Source organism: Vidua macroura, chromosome 1, assembly GCF_024509145.1.
Source record: "Vidua macroura isolate BioBank_ID:100142 chromosome 1, ASM2450914v1, whole genome shotgun sequence".
NCBI classification, from domain to species: domain Eukaryota; kingdom Metazoa; phylum Chordata; class Aves; order Passeriformes; family Viduidae; genus Vidua; species Vidua macroura.
In genome coordinates, this window is record NC_071571.1 from 35,006,931 (window position 1) to 35,027,687 (window position 20,757).

The 20,757-nt window shown below is 42.8% G+C and overlaps 2 protein-coding genes across 2 annotated transcripts in view; one reads left to right on the forward strand and one right to left on the reverse strand.

Moving 5' to 3' along the window:
- Positions 1–1,072: 1,072 nt before the first annotated feature.
- On the reverse strand, positions 1,073–13,235 carry FKBP14 (FKBP prolyl isomerase 14). Its single transcript, XM_053986834.1, has 4 exons — positions 12,937–13,235; positions 10,116–10,267; positions 7,302–7,429; positions 1,073–6,016 (listed from the first exon to the last, which is right to left on the reverse strand). Exons 1-4 carry the CDS (start codon positions 13,143–13,145, stop codon positions 5,858–5,860), a joined length of 648 nt encoding a protein of 215 aa, XP_053842809.1. The 5' UTR covers positions 13,146–13,235; the 3' UTR covers positions 1,073–5,857.
- Positions 13,236–13,808: 573 nt separating this feature from the next.
- PLEKHA8 (pleckstrin homology domain containing A8) overlaps positions 13,809–20,757 on the forward strand; it is a 31,120-nt gene continuing 24,171 nt past the window's right edge. Inside the window, exon 1 of the mRNA XM_053981211.1 lies at positions 13,809–13,865. Within this exon, the coding sequence (XP_053837186.1) occupies positions 13,826–13,865 (40 nt within the window). The 5' untranslated portion in view covers positions 13,809–13,825. The remainder of the gene's footprint in view (positions 13,866–20,757) is intronic.

Consider the following 20,757-nt stretch of genomic DNA (forward strand, 5'->3'; position numbering starts at 1 on the left):
GTCTCTCTTAAATATTGTGGTCACTGTTGATAAGAGTAAAATCCAGCAGGTCATGATTTTCTTTCAACTACAATTAGTCCATACCCAGAGATGGACACAGGTTTACCAAAACCATTTTGTATTGCATTTGTGGAATGAAAACCTATTCTCTAAAGAGATATCCCAGCAGATTAGAGAGACCAGAGCTAAACTCTGCTATTTACTCCCAGAGAGAGTGCAGGCCAAACAAACAGAAGAAATAGGTATTGTCTAGTTCACTACTCAGGGAAAGTGGCAGAAGAGGAAACATAACTGCTTTAAAGAAATTTTGATGGCAATAACATGAAAGAGGACAGGATTGATTTAGTGCTTCCAGTCTGAATCCCAGATGAGGAATCAATTATCCTGCATCATTTAATCTCCTTATGCAGGTCATGACACAAACTAGAAATGAGACTCATCGTGTATAAAATGAAGAGCAGCTCTTAGTGATAGTTAGCATCAGCCTCAGATTTTTTAGAGGAAAACATAGCTAGGATTTGGGGAGCTCTGAGAGTTGGCTCCACTGGATTTCTGCAGTCAGACCCCAATATTTAAAAGTGGATTCATCCTTGTTAACATAATGGAGATGCAAAGCAGTTATAAGAAAAGAAAAGAAAAAAAAAAGTGAAAAGAAAAAAAAAAGTAAAAAAAAAAAAAAAAACATTAACCCTTTGGACAAACTCAAGCCTACAAGGAATATGACTTTCAGAAAATTTGCAAAAAATTATCTACCTGCTATGTTTCAAACTATCCTCTGTCATGGCAATTTTCTCAGATAAACCAAGCTCCTACTTTTTGTACTTGACTCAACAGAAATACCACATGTTCTCTGACCAGGTATGACCCCTAGCTAAACCAACCTTTTTTTGGAACAAAAATTCCCAAGAGGAAGAAATGTGATGCAGTAGGAGCCTCCATCTGAATCCCCTCCAGGCTGGAAGAGATGGTAACCAAGTTCTTGTCCCTATACAGCCTCCCACTGAGATTGTCAATTATATTTCTTGTGTGAAACCGTTGACATAATCAAGCACAGGCATGAAAACAGAAGCACTATAGATAAAGAAAGATCTTTATTTTGTCAGAGTTGTTTTTCCTATGAACCAGGAGAAAACTAGGACACAGAATGTAAGCATTACGATTAACTTTCAAGAGGAGCTAAAATTATCCAGGATTATACAAATATAAGCAGTTTTGATTTATTTCCTGTTACCAAAAACAATTCAGCATTGAAGACAATTTAAGAGGTTTGGGGTAGTGTGTTTTGGGCTGTGTTTTGGGTTTTTTTGCAAAAACTCTATGATAAGGCCAATGTATTTTCAAGAAGTAAACTCAACATACCTAGTCTGAAAACTTTTTAATAAACCTTGGAAGTATGAATTTAAATTTTGCCTTTAACTCCATATAGGAACTGCCCAAAGCAGTAGTTTCTAATCAAAATCAAAACAGGAACTAGTCTCATTACTTGTAGTCTCTACATCAGTGGCTGCCAGTGCTCTTTCTTCCAAGTAACCAGATGCCAAAGGATCTAGGGAAGAAACTCTTTTTGCATTTCTCACATCACTCTACATAATTCCACTCTCTGACATTTTCTGTGGCTTTGTGTCTTTTCCCAGATGCCCCAAAGCAGTGAGCTTTCTCAATCCTGCTGGTACTCACCTGCATCTGAACCTAGAATTTCTGGATCAAGGGATAGAACACCTTGTATCTAACAGCAGGCAATGCTACAGGCTGGGGCAGAGTTGCTGGAAAGCACTGGGGAAAGGACCTGGGAGTGCTGGTCAACAGCAGCTGAACATGAGCCAGTGTGTGCCCAGGTGGCCAAATAGGCCAATGGTAGCCTCGCTTGGATCAGCAGCAGTGTGGCCAGGAGGACCAGGGCAGTGATTGTCCCCCTGCACTCGGCCCTGGTGAGGCTGCAGCTCAAACCCTGTGTTCAGTTTTGGGCCTCTCACTAGCAGACACTGAAGTGCTGGAGTGCATCCAGAAAAGGGAATGAAGCTGCTCAAGGATCTGGACCACAAGTCTGATGAGGAGTGGCTGAGGGAGTTGGGGGTGTTTAGCCCAGAGAAAAGGAGGCTGAGGGGGGAAAACCTTTTCACTTTCTACAGCTGCCTGACAAGAGGTTATGAGCAAGGTGAGGGTAGAGCTTTTCTCCCAAGGAACAAGGCACAGGACAAAACAAAACATCCTCAAGTTGTACCAGGGGAGGTTTAGTTTGGATACTAGGAAAAATTTCTTCATGTAAAGGGTTGTCAAGCACTGGGAGAGGTCACCCAGGAATGTGGTGGAGGAATCACTGAAACATCTGCAGGTATTCAAAAGACATGTAGATGTGGCACTCAGACATGATTGAGTGGACTTGGCAGTGCTGGGTTAACAGTTGGATTGGATGATCTTAGGGTTTTTTCCAAAATAAATGATTCTATAATTCTATGACCTAAGTTACTGAAAAGATTTAAGACTAAATAAAGTGATTCATTCTGTTTGCCTTGTCAGTTTATCTCAAAAAAGAAAACTTTAAAAAAACATTTCAGACTAAAGTACCATTCCTGAAGCTTTGCCAAAAGCTTTCTTGTGTCATCGCATTGCATATCAAGAATTTCCAAATAAAATGTGCTCTGAGGGCTGCTTCTGTACCTACAGAAGGCAGCACTCTCACTGTAATTATTAGGTACTGGCTGTGAATGACAGGCTGCAGTTCTAAAAAACATCACCATATATTTTCCCAAATAACCGTAAACCGACAAGAAATGTTTGAAGAAGGCTATAGGATGCAGAAGAAAAGTGCTCTGTTTTGAACCCTCTCCACTTTTTCAGGTGCCATGTTTTAGAGATATGCAGAGTGAGGGTTTGTTTCTTCAGGGGAAATACACCTCACACTTCATGCACAAGCCAGCCAAAATGTTCCTGAGTGCCACTGAAGTTCCAGTATTCCTCCCCACTTTGGGGGACAGGCAGCTGCCTGCCTCTGGTGTCCTGCAGGTTGTTGACTGGCTCCTGCTGGCACTGCAGCAGGTTGCCCTGTGGATTAACAAGCAAATGCAACCGAGGTTAAAACAGGCAGTGCTATTTCTACCTAAGAAAGCCTTTCATCTTCACACGAGGACTTTTAACAGTAGCAAATGATAATCAAGTTGAAGTGACTTCTCAAATCTGCTGCTGATTCTGCACTTAAAAAAACCCATTTTCAGTTCAATTTCAGAATTTATCACAGCTCTCAAGAAAATTACTAAGAAAAAACATACTCTCATTTGGCATAAACCTATACACAACACCAAATAAGGCATCTTGGTCTTGCAGCTTTCACACTCTGCTGGCATTAACAAATATGTGCTCACTGAAAGATATTTTAATGAAATGCTTTAAAAATCCAAGCAGAAGATTATGCCTATGTACATTTCATAGCAGTCACCGACTATAAACTCCTATTTAATACAAAAGAAACAATTGGCCCTTACTGCAGTCACGTATTGGCACCCCATTATTTAATCTTAACTTTTAATGTATTAGGTCAGTAACATGGGCAAATTCTATTCCATGCTTTTATGCCTTCATTCCCGAGCTAGATGTTTTGAGAACATGCTAAACACTGCAAACAATGATGTAAAACCCTCTCAGACCCAATGAAAGTCTCAGTTCTGCTCTTCCCAGCAGCACATACACAAACAGAATATTTCCCCTTCGGTTGGTTGGGTACCTGCCAGTTCCCGCATCTAGGCAAGACTGGCTTAAAGATCAACTTCATATCCTGTTATCCTCTCTTGGCCTAGGCTGTAATTGTCTAGGTTCCCCACAAAGTCAACAGAGAAAGACTCTATTTGGTAAGGCAGCTATCTCAATACAAGATAAACACACGTGCAATGAGCTGCTCCCAGCTGCCCAGTGCTCTGGTGACTGTAGGGGAAATCAAGACAGCCAGCACAGAACATGCAACCAGCCTTGGGCAAACTGAAGTCAGGCAAGCTTGATTTTTTGTAAGTGATGAGTAAAAAAAAAAAAAAAAATCAATATGTAAAACCATGACCAGTAAGAACAGCTAATAATAAGTAATGACTATTCACAATTTCTTCACAATAAAAGAGTAAGGGCAGGAAATGAGCCTAAAACAGAAGGGAAACATTTTCCTACACTATTTTACTGAAACTCACAGCCATAGAAGCAAAAGTTTTATTGGGTCGAAGAAAAGCAGATGGCAATCACTGAGGAAAAAGACTGAAGGTTACTGAAAACAAAATACGTGGTTGCAGTTCCCTGTCACTTAGAACATCACCCACAAAATGTCAGATGCAGGAAGAAAACCAAAAGAGAACAGCCCAGCACTGCATACCCTCCCTTACAACTTTTCTTTTGCCCCAGTGGTCACCATTGACAGGCCTCTCTACATGCTCCTCTGCAGCTGAGCTCAGTTCAGTGAAGCAGTCCTCTAATCCTCAGTTGCAACACTAGATGGCAGGGAAACATCTAACACACCTACAGCACGGAGAGCCTTGAAAGCAGCTCGCGGTAGTTAAGGGTTAGTGCAATGCAGCAATCTCACTTTCATACAACTGCATTTGCTTTGCATCCTTACATAGCTTTGGGCAACAATTTTCAAGTACAATGCTATGTTTATAGACCCATAGGTTAGTGATGTCAGGATAAATTCTGTCCCTGAAATACCTTGCCCTCTCATTTAAGAAAGCATGGACAACTGCAAAATATTTCTTCTTCTCCAAAAAGTTTTTTGACCTCCAATTTTGTGTTTGAAATCCTAATGATCTCCACCTCTGTTCAGACACAGCACCACAACACTTACCTCACACCTCTTTTTTCCTAAGAATTCACTTTTTTATTTAAAATTCATATCACTTGTGTGCTACTTGTGAAAAAATGCTGCAAAGGGGCAAGGAAACAAGTTCTGCAACTCACACAGCCGCAAAGCTGACAAGCGCATGGAAACTGTTCTTCAGACCATACTGATCCTCCTGTAAGTACACTCCCTCTCTTCTGCAAAGAGGAAAAACTTCAGACTTGTAAGATTCGGCTTAAGATCCCCCTCAAAGTGTCAGAGAAAGGTATGAGCTTTTCTGATGAATGCCAAGTCTGAGTTTCAAAACAAATGTGTGTGTACATTTAAAGGACACCACCTCTGCACTGCAGCACAACTTGCTGCTTTCCAAATTACAGATGTTTCCTAGAACATTGCTGGCAGTAGAAGTGAAAGTCTGACATTTAACTCCTGCTTTGTTCACAAAATTTAACGAAAAATGAAGACAATTATTGGCATGGGTGGTAACACTCTCCCTTTAGAAGGGCCAAATCAGCACATGATAATCATTCTTCTCATTCAGCTTTGTATCAGTTTCTCAGCCTCCTACTACATCTTTTAAAAATCTGCAGGAAAAAAACTCAAGGTCAGCAAATTGCTTTTTAAGCAGTGACACTCAAGAAGAAAGGTCAAGTAATTAAGCCACAGACTACAAGTAATACATAAGGTAGCTGCTGAAAGTGATATTGGCACACAAACAAATCACAGAAAGTCACTGAACTGCATTTTGATTTTCATAATGAATGATAAAATGGAAAGTTTGCTTCATTTCTGAAAAATAATTTAATACAAAATTTTAAAAACACTGATGTGCAAGTCTTTGCTGTATAAGAGGATGTACATTTTCACACTTTAAAACAGTTTAAAATATTTGTACATAATGAACAGAAATTCTCTTTTATATAAACAAAGTGTTTCTTTGCCAACAGCAATTGTCAATTCTGAAACACAGAATTAAGATGACACGAGAACCAGACAGTCTAAGTCACTGCTATTTGTGTCAAAAAAAATTATGCCACTCTTTTCTTTCTACAGCTCATCATGCTTGTATGTGAATTCCCTTGCAGATATAAACCCGTCACTGTCTTCATCCTCTTTATCAAATATGTCTTCAACCAAAGCATCATGCTGGGTGTCATTTACCACTGCTCCATGCTTTTCAAATTCTTTCTTCAAGTAAATTTTCACCTGTTAGACAAAAGGTGAGAGTGAACATTTTCAGACTTATGAAAGAGTTGATTTCTGCAGCATAACAGAGGGATGCTATGCTCAGGATGGTGGTATTAGATAACAGATACCTCCCCTCCTATGCCACTGCCAGAATAATACTTGTCTAACTGATTCTGCAGTCTCTTTCAATGAAGGGTCTTTAGTGACAGAAGTGACAGTAAAACTAGCAAAGCTGTTGCCATACCTTTATTGGTATCTGACTCTCAAAATGAGTCAGGACAGCCTGTCTTCTGATGTCTATACAGTAAAGTAAAAATAGCTGGGCAGAAGTTATTAGCTACCAATTGGTCAGATAGCTTTTCCACATTCTAGCACCCTGACAACCCAATACATATAAACAGCCACCCCAGATATATACAGAAATCTGTCCACAATCTCAGTGTTTGTTGCTCCAATGGGAAATGCATTAAAAAAATTCTAAATATCTCAAACTTTTTAAGGATGAAGACCCAAGGCGAGTTTTAAACAGACCACTGGAACACTTACTTACATTAAGCTAGACAGTAATGGTAAGCAGTGTTTTCAACAACATCAGATTGCTTTTAATACGGTTTTAAGGTTTAACTGTGGAGATCCCAAGTGTTCTGAATCACAGAGCCTTCTACAAAAATAACAATACCAACATACTCATCTATTAAACAGATACCACTTGTATAAGAACCATGGGCTATGTTTCAGGTCTGTTTCAGTCACTCCAGTCTCTGGGATTTGTTAGGGTTATTGTTTACATTCCTAATATGCAGACATTATACACAATGACACTGTCTGATGCATAGTACAAATGATTAATTAGCCTTCTGAGTCTGGTAAACTGGTACCAAAAAGAACTCCATGTTCAAACTAGCTTCCCATGGATCACTTTTGCTGAAAAAGCAGAAGTTTGAAAATGAGAGGCAAACAGATGGTGAATAATGCTGAATACATGTCCTTCACAGAGTGAATGCTATGAAGTAGGATTGCCCTACAGAAGAAGAAATCCCAGTTTATTAATAAATCAGCAATTAAATCCCAAAACCCTGAAGTCTGGTTTTATTTCTAAGATGCTTTTCTTTATCCAAGTCTTTCATAAGCGTGCAGCACATTAGTCACATGTCTATCCTCAGCTTACCAAGGCTCCTTTTGAACCTCCATTCCAGAATTTTCACTAGGATGCATGGCTCAGAGCAGTGCAGCATAGATGTGCATTCTTTTCCACTCTCCCACCCTGTTAGATTTGCTCACAAGAGAAAGATAACCCACTCACCTCTTGCTTGGATAGTTTCCAGTCATCATTAAGATCCATCTCTTGGAATGACTCATGAGACCTTGGTCCATTTCTAATTTCTAGAAGGTCAATGTTGAAAATCAGTGTGCTCTCAGGTGGAATTTTTCCTGCCCAAAATGGAGAAAAGTTAAAACCAACTATATATTCAATGCCTTACAAAAGCCACATGTGTCAGAGCAATGTTCCAGCAAGCCTAGTCATTTCAAAGCATCCTGCAGTTTGAACTAGTAAGGATAAGTATCTTTAAAAGTGATGACCACAACCTTCTCAGCCTGTAGCCTGGACTCTTGAGCAGCCCTTACAGCATAAATGCAACTTTACATGCAACTAGTTTTGTTGGAGACTAGTAGGTGTTGATGCAAGCTCTTATTCAGCAATTACCATCACAAATTTATCAAACAATGTTCTTGAATCTTTCTTCTTTCATGGCCAGAGCCAGATAAACTGGAAAACAGTAAAGGAGACTGTACAGTCAGACAGGTTACAGCCAACACTAATGTACAGGGCAGCAGGAAGAGAGAATTTAGTCCTCCGGATGTCCCATCAGTCCCCAAATTCTTCTCCACTGCCAGCTGATACCTTGTATCTGCTGTTTTGCCACTGGAAAAACTCTTTTGCAGAGAAAGAAGGCCAGGGATGACACTGGTTTCCCACAGCAATTTCTGGACTCAGGGCACAAAGCACTGAGCTGTTTCTAAGCACACAGCAGAAACTAAGTACCCAAGCCTGATCACAAGGCATGGGTTACCACAACATTATTTTTGATGTAGGTGAACAGATCAGTAACTTCCTAGTAGTGCCACAGAGCACTCCCCCATGCCACCACACCTCAAGGATTTCAGTTTATCAGGCACTGGCTTTGACAGAGATGTGATATGCCCTCATGCTGATGGCTGAAGCTACTGTCAAAGACCTTTTAGCACATCACTTTGCTCCTTTATATAGAGAGAGATTGAAGAGGACCAAATATATCTCTATATTGGATGGCAGCACCCAAAAAAGTATTTCTGCATCTTGAGAAGACAGGGAAAAATAATCCACATCTACCACTTTGAAGCTATACACCCTGAGCTGCAGCAACAAACAGGCTTGTAGATTTCTGGGATGAATAAATGTGCAGAATCTTCTGGAAATACAGGGTACAGTGTCCTGTTTAGGGTTTGGAACACAGGTAATTTTTTTGAGTCTTACAGAAAAAGGCATCTGACTCAAATGATGAGTCAGACAGTAACCAAGGTGGGAGGTTAGTGAAATTATGTGCATTTGAAGAAGAAAATGAAATGAAAATGAAATAATTCTGTCTTCAAGGGCATCACTTGAAAACAGCAACATAATTATGCTCAAATATCTCAAAATCTTCCTAAAGCAAGTAATTTCTTACAGCAGTTAGCAGTGTTTAGCTGTTTAACCTTCTTGCACTAAACACAGAGGCAAGGCTTGCAAGTCTTTGAAGAATAACTATAGTGCTTTACATATTAATCAAACAATTAGGCCTGTGATGACTGCATGAGCACTGCAGCATCTTTTTGTGGAAAATTTTACAGCTAAGCCCTGCGTAAAGACAATTAAATGAGGACCACAAGGTTCCTGTTCTCTAACTAGAAACATGATTACTTCTAATACTGTATCTTGAACCCTAAACCAGAACTTCTAGAAAAATATGTGTTACACAAGTATATTTAATAAAGGAGGATATGAAGTCTGCTGTAGGTATGAATACTAACTGGCATGAGGTAATATGGAGTCCCAAGCCTGTGTGCAGCCCTACTTGCCAGAAGACACAGACATGCAAACAGTCCTCATTCCCAAAACAGTCTCATAGTGATGGGAGAGAACATCAGCAGGACGGACTGTATGTTCCTAGACATTTATCCTTTCTGCTTTGGAACTTTGCACTACCGTAGGTCATTTGTTGCAACTCTTGTCATGACATAAATATTCATAAATTATTCATTGCTCAAAAAAAAAAAAAAAAAAAACTAAAACAAATCCCATAAAGCAGAAATAGAACCATTCAAGCTGTCACTTGCATAACTGCTTATTCCAAATCTGGCCCTCCAATTAAAAGGAATCTGGAACTATTTGAAAGGAAAAGCCCCAAACACCCTCAGTAGTAGACAGGTTGAGATGTTTATACCTGTCTGTACAGCAGTCAGTGCATTTTCAGTAGGTGACAATGTGACTGCCCATGTACATCTTACTGTGGATAACAGGGACCACTGCCCTAACTGAAAATAGCTGTAAGAGGAAAAGAATTAATGTCCCTATATGGAGAAATAAGCAGTGACTTCTTACTCTATCAGCAAAGAACTGGTTGGGCAGCAGTACAGGTTTCTTCGGGTTCTAAAAGAAACCTGAAAGCAAGAATGAGTCTTGCACATGCACATTCATTAAGTAATACCACAAAAACAGATCCAGCAGCCAAAAAGCCAACTGTTACCTAAGCAACCACCTCCACTTAACTGTAAAAGAAGGGAGAAAAAAACAAACTAAAAAAAAAGAGAAAGGAGGGCACTGTTGAGCACAGCACTAAGAGAAAAGACACTTAGAACATGCAGCACAGCAGCTACCATCAGTTTCTGGGGTTTTTTCCTGCATTCACAACATAGCCACTTAATGGATATTACTGCAGGAAACAAATTTATGAGAAAGAGCACTTGACTCCCTCAATTTTTCTTCTTTAACTGAATCAACCTGGAAAGCCTGAAAGCTTGCTAACCTCTTAGGCCAAGAACAATAGTAAAATAGAGATTAGAAACAATTAGAGCAAGGGGAGTACTTCACATGTTTTACCTTTCCCTTCTTTTCCATAAGCAAGGGCTGGTGGAATAGTCAGCTTCCGTTTCTCTCCCACACACATGTCCTTCAACCCTCTGTCCCAGCCTTTGAGAGCTTCCCTTATGCCAAGTGTAAACCACATAGGTTGACCATTGTTATGCTTGTGACTGAAAAAGAAGGTAATAAAACACTTCGTATTTAAACATCAAGTCCCACAACGGGCCGATGGACTATGCTCATAATGTAGAGAAACAGTTAAAAACACAGCACCACTCAACACCTTGACACCTCTTAAATGAAAGACCTACACTTTCAAAGTCTTTAAAACTTATGCTTTGCATGACAAGCTTCCTTGGGAAGTGGAAAGAAGTAAAACAACATTTATCACCTTGTGTGTTTATGACAACACTAACCAACCCAAATCTTCACTTCCCTGACCACCTACTTCCACATGGAAACTGATCAGACTAGAAGGGCATTTTCCTTAAAAATCTACAGTAAAGGCCATCGTAAATTGCAAATCACAGACCACCATGGTCATTTTAACATGCTTAGAAGAATCAGCCTCATCTCTTTCAAAAGAAGCCATTGAGGGAAAAAAAATCAACAAAACAACTACATAACATAATTTTTCTAGAAAAAAACTAGAAACAAATGCATGCAAAACATTCAACTTTAGATTTGGGAGACACGACCCTTTTCTGATTTAACCAGAGGGTACAACCTGGACTACTTTCACTCCACTATCATACAAGGAATTTGAAAGCTCTATTTACTAGTCATGCAGGAGAGATGTTTAAGAAGAAAACAGAACACTTACAAAAGTTAGTCAGCAGCAAAAACTTTAGTGTGTCACTAGCAGTCCTTTTAAAGAGGCAGGTTAACTACAAGAGAAAATTAGTGAGATTTTAGTTGAATCATCTGGAAGAGCATAAACATGCAAAACTGTCTTTTTTTTCTTTTTTTTTTTTTTTAATATACAAAAATAGCCTCCAGGCAGCCTGCAGAGACTTAAGTATTTTGCTGTCTCGCACTATTAACACTTCGTTGATGTTTTACAGGACATCCAGCATTAGCAAGTCGTTGCAGGCTCTTAGCAGACTCCCTCGAATTTCTGGCTCTTCCTCCTATTTGCATTTCTGTGGCTCTGGTATGTTGACTTGTCTGGTCGAGGGCAGGTAAAGAATAATGAAAAGCTGTGATTGTGCTGCCGCTAGAGGAGGGACACATGTAACTTTTTTTTTTTTTTTTTTAACTAATAGTTTGCTGTATAAACCAAACAGAAATTTATGCGTAGCACAAGACCTATTAAACCGCTGAGATCAAATACCAAATCCTGCACCTAAATCATAGAATCACAGAATAGTTTGGATTGGAAGGGACCTTAAAGATCATCCAATTTCAATCTCCCTGTGCCATGAGCCGGGACACCTTCAATTAGACCAGGCTCTCAAGAGCCCCATCTAAGCTGGCCTTAAACACCTCCAGGAATGGGCTGTCAACAACTTCCCTGGGCAACCTCTTCAGTGTCTCACCATCCTCAGAGTAAAAAAATTTCTTTCTAATAAACCAATCTAAACCCGCTCTCTCTAAGTTTGAAGCCGTTCCCCCTTGTTCTGTCACTACATGCCCTTGCAAAAAGTCTCTCTCCATCTTTCTTCAGGTAGTGGAAAGCCACAATTGGGTCACCTCAAAACCTCTTATTTTCCAGACTGAACAATGCCAGTTCTCTCAGCCATCCCACACAGAAGAGGTGCTCCATGCATAACACCCCCACCTTTTAAGAAACACTACACGGCTCTACTTCCTACAGACTGACCAGAAAACAAATGCTAAGTAAGGTTTATTTTATAACCTTGGGAAAGGAGATTAGCCTTACTGTTGGTGTTCATCTTGTACAGCATTGTGAGACACTGTTTCGCACCAAACTTTCTGAGAACAGTGGCAGTGGGAAGGGCCCCAATGACAAGTTTATGCAGTGTTATTTAAGCTCTTTTATCCCAAATCAAATAAGGCATTCATGCATTGCTTTTGTTTCCTTGCAAACAAGTAAACACAAGTTTTGGGCATTTGGGGGGGAGGAGTAAAAATCCAACCAACCAAAAAATCACTTGCCCCTGACAAAATGCTCCTCACAGAGCTATTTGCAGATGGATTGTGGACCCCTGTGAGAGGTCTGGATTCAGGAAAGCACGACCAGAAGAGATTATTTATATTAAAATGAATATATATATATATATATATACACATAAAGGAGCGAGTCCAGAGAAGGCACAGCAAGATTGTTGAAGGGATGGAGCAGCACCTCTTCTATGAGGAAAGGCTGAAAGAACTGGGATTGGTCAGCTTGGTAAAGAGAAAGCTCCAGGGTGACCTAATTGCACCTTTCCAGTACCTCAAGGGAGCCTACAAGAAAGATGGAGAGAGACAACTTAAAAGGGCATGTAGTGACAGAACAAGGGGTGATGGCTTTAAACTGAGAGTAGGCTCAGATTAGATATTAGAAAGAAGTTCTTTACTGTGACGGTGGTAAGCCACTGGAAGAGTGCTGCCCAGGGAAGTTGCTGATAACCCATTCCTGGAGGTGCTCAAGGCTCGGCTGGATGGGGCTCTGAGCAACCTGGGCAGCGTTCACAGGCGCGTCGGGTGGGGCTGCTCTGAGCAACCTGATCTAGTGGAAGGGTCAAGGAATCTTTAAGGTCACTTTCAATTCAAGGCATTCTATGATTCTATTATTGAGATATATATATATATATATATACATATTTATACACCTATATTTCCCCACTCAAGCTCAGCCAGCAGCTCGCTCGGAGAAGACGCGCCGCTCACTTACGTCGAGTGAAACATGGAGCCGTCCCTCTCCAAGTAGCCCTCGTAGTGAACCAGCATCATGTCCCCCCACTTGGTCCTCCTATGGCAGAGGAAAGGCTTGTGCAGCACCTCCACTTTCACGTCGGCCGCGGGGGGGATCAGCGCCGCGCCCGCGCAGCCCAGCGCCGCGCACAGCATGGCGGAGCACAGCAGCAGCACCGCCGCCGCCATCGCCGCCGCCTCGCTCCCCTCACCGTGCCGCCATCCCGCGCCCCGAGCCCGGCCGGCCCGTCCGACGTGGCAGCGGCGCGCACCGCTGCCAGCCCCGGCTCCCGACGGGCCGGCACCGGCATCGCGCTCGCTGATTGGCTCCGCGCAGGGCGAGCTCAGGAGGAGCTGTCGCCCATTGGGGCGCGCTCCTGTCCGTCGCTCAGCCCGTCCAATCGGCAGGCCCGAGCAGCCGAGGGGGTTGGGCGGGCCGGGCGCTCCGGCAGCGCCGGCGAGCGGGGCAGCCCCGCGGAGCGCGCGCACAATAGAGCCGGCCGCCGCCGGTCGTTGATTGGGCGGCGGCCGCAGCGAGGGCGCGTTCCGATTGGCCGCGAGAGGCCACCTGCTCTGGGCATTCCGCGCCTGCCCCTCACTCCCGTCTGTCACGCGGGCCGCGATTCACAGCGCGGGTTGCGCTGACGTAGCGCCGCGGGGCCGTGCCGTGGCTGTGCGGTTGCGGCGCTCCCTGCGCTGGGAGCGTGGCGGCGGCGGCGGCGGGGGGCGGGCGCGGCGCGGGCCGGGCGGGGCGCGCGCCCCCCCGCGATGGCGCTGTGTGGCGGCGGCGCGGCGGAGCGCGGGCGGCGGCGGGCGGCGTGACCCCGCCGGGGGGCGGCCGCGCTGCATGGGGCCGGGGGCCGGCCGGCATGGAGGGGGTGCTGTACAAGTGGACCAACTACCTGAGCGGTGAGTTCCTGCCGGTGCTCAGCCTGTGCGGGACGGGCGCCGTCATCTTCTCATATATGTATTTATACAAGCACATATATGTATATGTTCACCGTGCTTGCTGGATGCGGGTCAGCGCTGCCCCTTGACCCCGCCATGCAGGCGAGCAGCCCCGGCGCTGCCTTATTGTCACTGCCCGGCGTTTATCCCGGTGCCAGTGCCCGTCTGGGGTCGTGGGTTGGGGTTTGGGCTAGTTTGGATGCTCTGGGTCACAACTCGAACAGCGAATTTCCCCGGTCTCCACATACCCCCGTGGAACTTTTATTGAGGCGAGTCGGGGATTCGGGGCATTCCCAGAGCTGGGAGAAAAACGTGTTGCCATACAGTCTCACTTGGGGGATTCGGATGAGAAGGCATGCAAAAAAAACAAAAAGAGAAGAAAAAAGGTGGAGGGGGGTTATCCGGCTAGCTCTAGGCCTAAATTTTAAATTTTCGTGTGTTCCCGTGCCACGGAAGGCTTGATTTTCACGGCAGGTTGGAAGCAGCCGTGTGTGGCCGGAGTTTGCTGAGCAGAGGTTAAAGGGGGTGGGGTCAGAAGCCCCCTGTGTTCCCATGGGATGTCCGCTGCCGGACGCCTTCGAGTCAGGTGAGGCAGAGGCGCGCGATTTGGGGCTGTGGATGGGGTCTTGCCAGGTGCAAACCTCTCTGTGGTTTGTGGGACAAGTTTGGAAACTTGAAGGTCAGAGGGAAGTAACCACGACCACCTTGACATTGCCAGGTGTGAGTGTTGCTCAGTAGTATGTACAAGGGCTGTCTCTTTGCTTTTTCCCGAGAGGCTGGAACAGCTGCACCACTCTGGTTAGCTGGGAAAGTGTAGGAAATCAACATTAAACAAAGAAAAAGCAGAAGCACAAGCGAGTGTTGAATTCATGTGGTAGGGTTGTGGGGGGGGGGGGGGCAGCAGTGGTGCACGAGGCTGGATTTATTGCTGTGCTAGAAGATTGCTGTGACATTTCCCCTTTAGGCAATAGGTGTTCTGAGATGGGAATCAAAATTTGTCAGGTCTCAGTGAACAGACATAGATTTTTTTTCTTTTTATTGTTTATTATTTGTGAATGCTCTTGAATTATGAAGTGGCAGTAGGAGCAGCCATGCTTGTCTTTTTCATGTGAATTGCAGAACTGCGGTAGTGATATTAGTCCTTTCCTCATACTAACACGACCTATGGTTCAGCTGATCGAAAGTTGTACATGTTTTTCTTTGCATTGCTGAGATGCTGGGGTGTGTCTGGAACCCTTGTGCTTGGTTTCGTGCCATGAGACCTGGCAATGCGTGTCTGTGGGAAGCAATGCATGTTGTAGATAGCTGACTGGCATTTGACATTTTAGTGCCTGAGTGTGCCTGGTCTTCTGTTTTGATGGTAAGATGAAGACTAAGAAGTATTCTGTTTTCATGAAAATTTTCTTTTGCTAGCCACATTGAAAAGCAGTTCCAATCAAATGACCCTTCATGAAGAAGGATGATGCTTTTCAAACCTCAGTCAAGTGAATGCAGACTGAAGGAAAACTTTTCCTTGCATATGTAAGATTTGTACTGGCTGAAAACTAGGAGAGGTTTTGCTGTCAGCACAGAGAAAATCGGTGATGGAAGATTGAAGCATCCTTCTGATTTCTTGGCTGAAACTTGACTTCTAATATGTGTGGTGGTCAAGGACACTCTGTGCCTTTTCTTAGGTTGTAGAGGGCCCATGGTGTGTTTGAGAACATTAAATTTGCTGTTCTGCAAGTTGTCTGTACATACTAGTGCTTTCTTTTGCGGTAAAATGAAGACTTCCTGCCCTGAAGCCATTAAGTTACACATTTATGCAGAAATGCAAAAAAAAAAAAAAAAAGTTCTGGAATGTGGTGTTCATTGTAGCAATAACAAAGAGCTGGAGAGTGAGAGACAGGAAAACCTCCTTTCAGAGATTAGGAGAAGTAAGAAGGTTCAACAGGCCATCCAGAACAGTATTCTGCCCCCAGTATGCTTTTCCTGTTGCTCAAGGTGGATGAATCAGGTGCAGTACAGTGTAAACGATGCATGCAAAAAGTAGGGAAATTGTGTGTTATCCTTCTGTGTCTGTGTGTGCCTGTGCTAATAAAACAGTGCTGATGTACCTCAGGATGAGGACCCCTCACAGTCAGAGAAGAGATAGAACATTTAAAAAAGAACAAGCACCAAACTGTAGAAAAGAACTGCTTTTCCTTCTTGCTGTGAGAGAGGAGCTGATGCGAGTTTGTTGGTAATTGAATCTTTTCTGGGAATTTTGATTTTGTAATGTCTTATGTCATTGCCATCATGAGAGGTCAAGTCCACATCAACCCATTTCCTCCCAGCCCTTGGGCCCAGAGCTAGATCTGTGTTGCAGTTTACACAGTTATTGACAGCAAGAACATTTCAGAAATAGGAAACAATTTTGGTTTTCTGTGGGTAAAGGGCAAAGAAAGCATACCATGATTGCCACCAATTGAAAAACAGATCAGTTTGCCTTACTGCTTAAACAAGTTATCTTGTTTGTAATAAATGTACTTGTTTGCTTTATATAGATTAGAATAAATCAAATCAATATTACCTGGTTTCTGTGTGGAGGTAGGGTTTTTCCTCTGGTATTGATCCTGCAGTCACATTGCGGTTTCTATATGTAGGGTTTCCAGTGCTAACTTGGAAATCTCTTGAGTTTACAAAACTGAGATTTTTAGTGGTTTTCTGTCCCCTAATGCAGATAGTGATTTTTCAGTGTGTTACCTTTGTTTAAGTGAAGCGTGGCAGCTTTGGATCAGAAAACATTCACAAAGTTCTAGCCTGTGAAAATCTGTTGGGATGTTGTGTTTGCGGTGTGTGTCTTTTGGTTGCTCTTGTCTATGCTTCCCCCACTAAGCTGGTTAAAACCTTAAGAGAGCAGGGAACTTTGCAAGCAGAATTATCATCATATAAAGTGAGACAGCACTTTTTCTCTTGGGCAAATATATAATGCATGTGCAAATTTCAAATTATTAATCCTCAAAGTTCAGAGCAGGGTGACTTAAATCATGCAGGCATGTAAGTTGGCCTCAGCTAAGCTTATAGTCAAAGCATGTAACATGATCTTAAAAAAATCCTAGATTTCATCCTTTGCCAAAAGTCTCTATCTGATGTTAGCTTTGCTTGGTGGGGGCTGGGGATGGGTGTGTAACTGTTGTTTCCATACCACTTACTGTAGTAAGCTGTTAGAATGATAGAAGTGTCACCGTGTGCCTTCCCTATAGCGCCTCGGTCACTGCCTGCAGTTCTGGCTGAGCACAAACCATTCTGGTATGGGCAGCATCAAAGGCAGATCCTGGCTGCAGTGTCACAGCGTGACTGATCTCCAGCTGGGGAATGCTGCTGGCAGGATAGAGAAAGGACAGAGCAGAGCTGAACTGCACGTGAAGGCTGTTCTTTGCTGCTTGGAAACTGCCTCCCGTGGGACTCTCTGAACTCAACCTGCAATGCATACTCTTTGAGCATAACTTCTGATTAATAAAATAAATTGATTTAGTCTTTGGAGTTTGCCTTGTAAAAGGCATAGATGATTTTTTTTCTCATCAGGTTTATAGAATGAGTATATTGCTGGGAGACAGCATGGAGTTGGGGAATGCACACTACTCCCTTCAGTAGTGTGTGTGAGAGCTTGGCACTTTCAATTTGAGTTTTTTTCTTTCTGCTGAAAATCAATTCAGATCTTCGGTGTAGGCACACACCCTACCTGGGATTGCTGGCCACAGGCAAGATTCCTGCTAACTCTGGAAGAAGTGGAATGGATCAGCTCTTGGCTGTGGGGTTCAAAGGCAACTTCATCATTAGATGAAAAATGATGACTGATTCCACTGGCTTGCATGCTATTTGTTACATGCTCCATAAAATTACTTTGATCACTTTCCTTTACAAAGCTAAGCTTTTCCTGATATTTAAATATTCACTTCCTTGTTTGTGCTGAGCAATTCTAAACCTAAGTAATTCATCTTCCTCAAGGCATGATAGACTCGCCTTCATGCCATCACCAGTGACACTGCATTATGCCACATACTTCAGTTAGCTCTCCCCATCTAACTGTATGTAATCATCCCCTCTCAGTTTATTGTACTTTGGATTCTTTTCAGTTTATCCCAAGATACCAGGAGCCAGTATCAAGCAGTATATGTCAGCTTTCACATAAAACTTTAAATTACTCTTGTCTCTAATGATTTGGAATTCCTTAATAAACTTAGGGGTAGAGCTCATGAAAATGTGAAAAAGCATTAGTTCTTGTATCTTGGATCTGGATGCACATGATATTGCTTAGAGCAAGTCTCTGTGAGTTTAAGGAATCTGACCTTTTAGGATGAGAGACACATATCATTCCAGCTGACACCAAGCTCTGGAAATAAGCTCCTCTCTTTCCAGACATGGAGGAATTAATAAAAAACTTCACACTTAGATAAAGATTTGGTTCTAAAAAGCCTTTTTCCCCTTCATTTTAGCCTCTGGGTATAGTCCAAGTTCTGGTTGTATAAAATTAAAAGTCTGGTTTTTGTGGAGGTGGACCTAGACAGCTGAGGTTTCTGTTGCCTTCAGGGCAATGGTCTGCCTTCTATTACTGGCTGCGGCTGCTCTCAGGATCCAGGTGTTGGTTTAGATGAATGCCTGACTCTCGGCCAGTTCTGGCTGGATGAGACTTTTCATGAAGTATACTTCAGGGACTGTTCGTTAATTCTCTTTGGATTTTGCTTAATTGTCTTTGTGCGATTTGATCTTTCTTACTATTTTCTTCCCTTTCCCTCTGTATTTCTTCATGCAGCAGTCTTGCTTTTGTCCAGCCTTTTTAGAATTATGTAATGTGCTCACAGTAGAAAAAGTTTGACAAGGCTGCAGGAATGGAAATCGGTGTCCCCTCTCTCCTCTGGAAGTGTTAGAGCAGTGCGGCAGAGCCTCCACGGTGCAGCATTCCCTGCCAGGTATGCTGCAGTACTGGTGCCTCTGCATTCAGTCCCTCTGCACTGAAGTGAGTAAGTGATCACAGGGAATGGCTGGGTAGGACAAAATCCAAAGGTGTGGTAGACTGATGGTGAAGAGATACCATCATGTGGTATCTCTATGTGCTTACATAAATTCACTGTGTTAACTTAGTCTGGCCTGATAACCACCCCAGGGGTCAGAGAGAGGAGCAGCTTGTTTCCTGGGGCTGGGAAGTATAAACAGAAGAGGAAAACTCCCAGGAGCTTTGTATTACTTGAATTAGTGTCTGAGCAGTGGGCCTGTGTTATTGAACTTCTGCCTCCACTACGATCCCCTCTCTGCCCTTCATCCTTTCACTGCATCCCCTTCAAAAATGCCTAACCTGGTACATTGTGCTCTCTGTGCCTTGGCTGGTCACTGCCATAAAATAGTTTGCAAACAAACCCAGTTGCCCTGTGATGAGAGGATGCTTTTTCAATGCTGCTAACATTACCCTAACAGTTGTGATTGAAACAAAAATGGACTTTATGGAATAAAGTAAGAAAAATCGTTTGGGAGGAGGTCATTGTGTTGAAGCCTGTTCCAGCTGTTGTTCCCTTCACTTGAACCTCTAGTGTCCCTCAAGCGAGTGCTTTAAAAAGTGATACTGTTGTTAAGGTGCTAAATCTTTGCTCTTCATTACCTTTAGGGGCTTTTTGTATTGATTCCTGCTGTTGTTATGCACATAATCAGAGTAAATTTGCAATATGGGCATTTCCAGAAGCTGTTCTCTACGTGACAGGATAATAGCTCACAGAAGCAGCATAGATTGTTACACAGTCTTGTCTGCCTTTCTGCTGTCCCTCGTGGACACACACTGGATTTTTATCCTGTCAAATTGTTCTGCTACAGAATTAAGGCTGCAAAATGTGTTCTAGTCCTGGGATTGCCTTTCCCAAAATACTGGGTAGCTTTAGGAGGCTGTATAGAAAAAGTAGGCACCAGTTTTGAGTGCAAAATGCTTATGTCAGGATAATCTTTTGCTTTTGTTCCTTGAATGAGAAAATAGGGGAAAAGTGTGATGTTTGATCTGTGTAAGATCCTTTCTTGCTAGTTGCTTTTTCTGACTAGAAACCTGGTTGACTTTACCCTGCTAGAGCTGAGTTTTCAACAGTTCTTGTCCAGCTATCAGTCGCTGACACAGCCCTGGGCAGATGATGTGGTGCTTTTGCCCTTGGAGATAAAGCTGGAGATAGTGGGATGGTGAGCACATGGCACAGTTTACATTTGCTCAGGGTGGGATGAAATGATGGATATTGCTCATTCTCACTGTGAGATGGCTCTGACTATCAGGACAGCCACTTTGGGACTTTTTTGTGACCCTGCGCAGAAAAACAGTGATCTGTCCTGCTATGCCACCTGCAACTAAATCTTGGGTCTTGCCCTTGTTATAAGCAGTAGGGAGGTGATGGTGGCTTTAACTCCTCCTATTAGAAAGGTGTTGTAACATGGAAAGTTCATAATTATCTCCTATCTGCAGTTAAAGTCTGGATTAGGGTTAAAGATTCCAAGGACTATATTGCAAAAGTTTTACAAAAACTTATTCTGAAGCTCAAGAAATTAATAAGCCTAAAGTGTTATATAAGTCTCATGGAAAGCATGAGACCCTGGATGTCTGGGTTTTATGCATTTTAGAAATGCAGGTGGAAGTGGCGTCTCTTAATTGCAGCTTGTTTTCCAGGTCATCAATTTGACTTCTTGAGTATGTAATTCTCCCAGACGGCCTGACTTTTTAGATGCCTGACATGATCTACATGTCTTCAAATGTTGGTTTTGTTTTTTTTTCTTCAGGCTTGGCACTTTGGAAGGAATGCTGTCTGGAGTCTGAGTTGTATAACATTAAAGTTTGAATTATGTCCAAATTTCAACTGTGTTATCAAGA

Bases quoted from the DNA above. Each gene is read 5' to 3' on its own strand.
- FKBP14 (XM_053986834.1), bottom strand. From the start codon at position 13,145: ATGGCGGCGGCGGTGCTGCTGCTGTGCTCCGCCATGCTGTGCGCGGCG. The intron at 10,268-12,936 runs GTAAGTGAGCGG...CTTCTTTTTCAG, and splicing joins GGCTCCATGTTTCACTCGAC to TCACAAGCATAACAATGGTC. The intron at 7,430-10,115 runs GTAAAACATGTG...CATTTTGGGCAG, and splicing joins TTATGGAAAAGAAGGGAAAG to GAAAAATTCCACCTGAGAGC.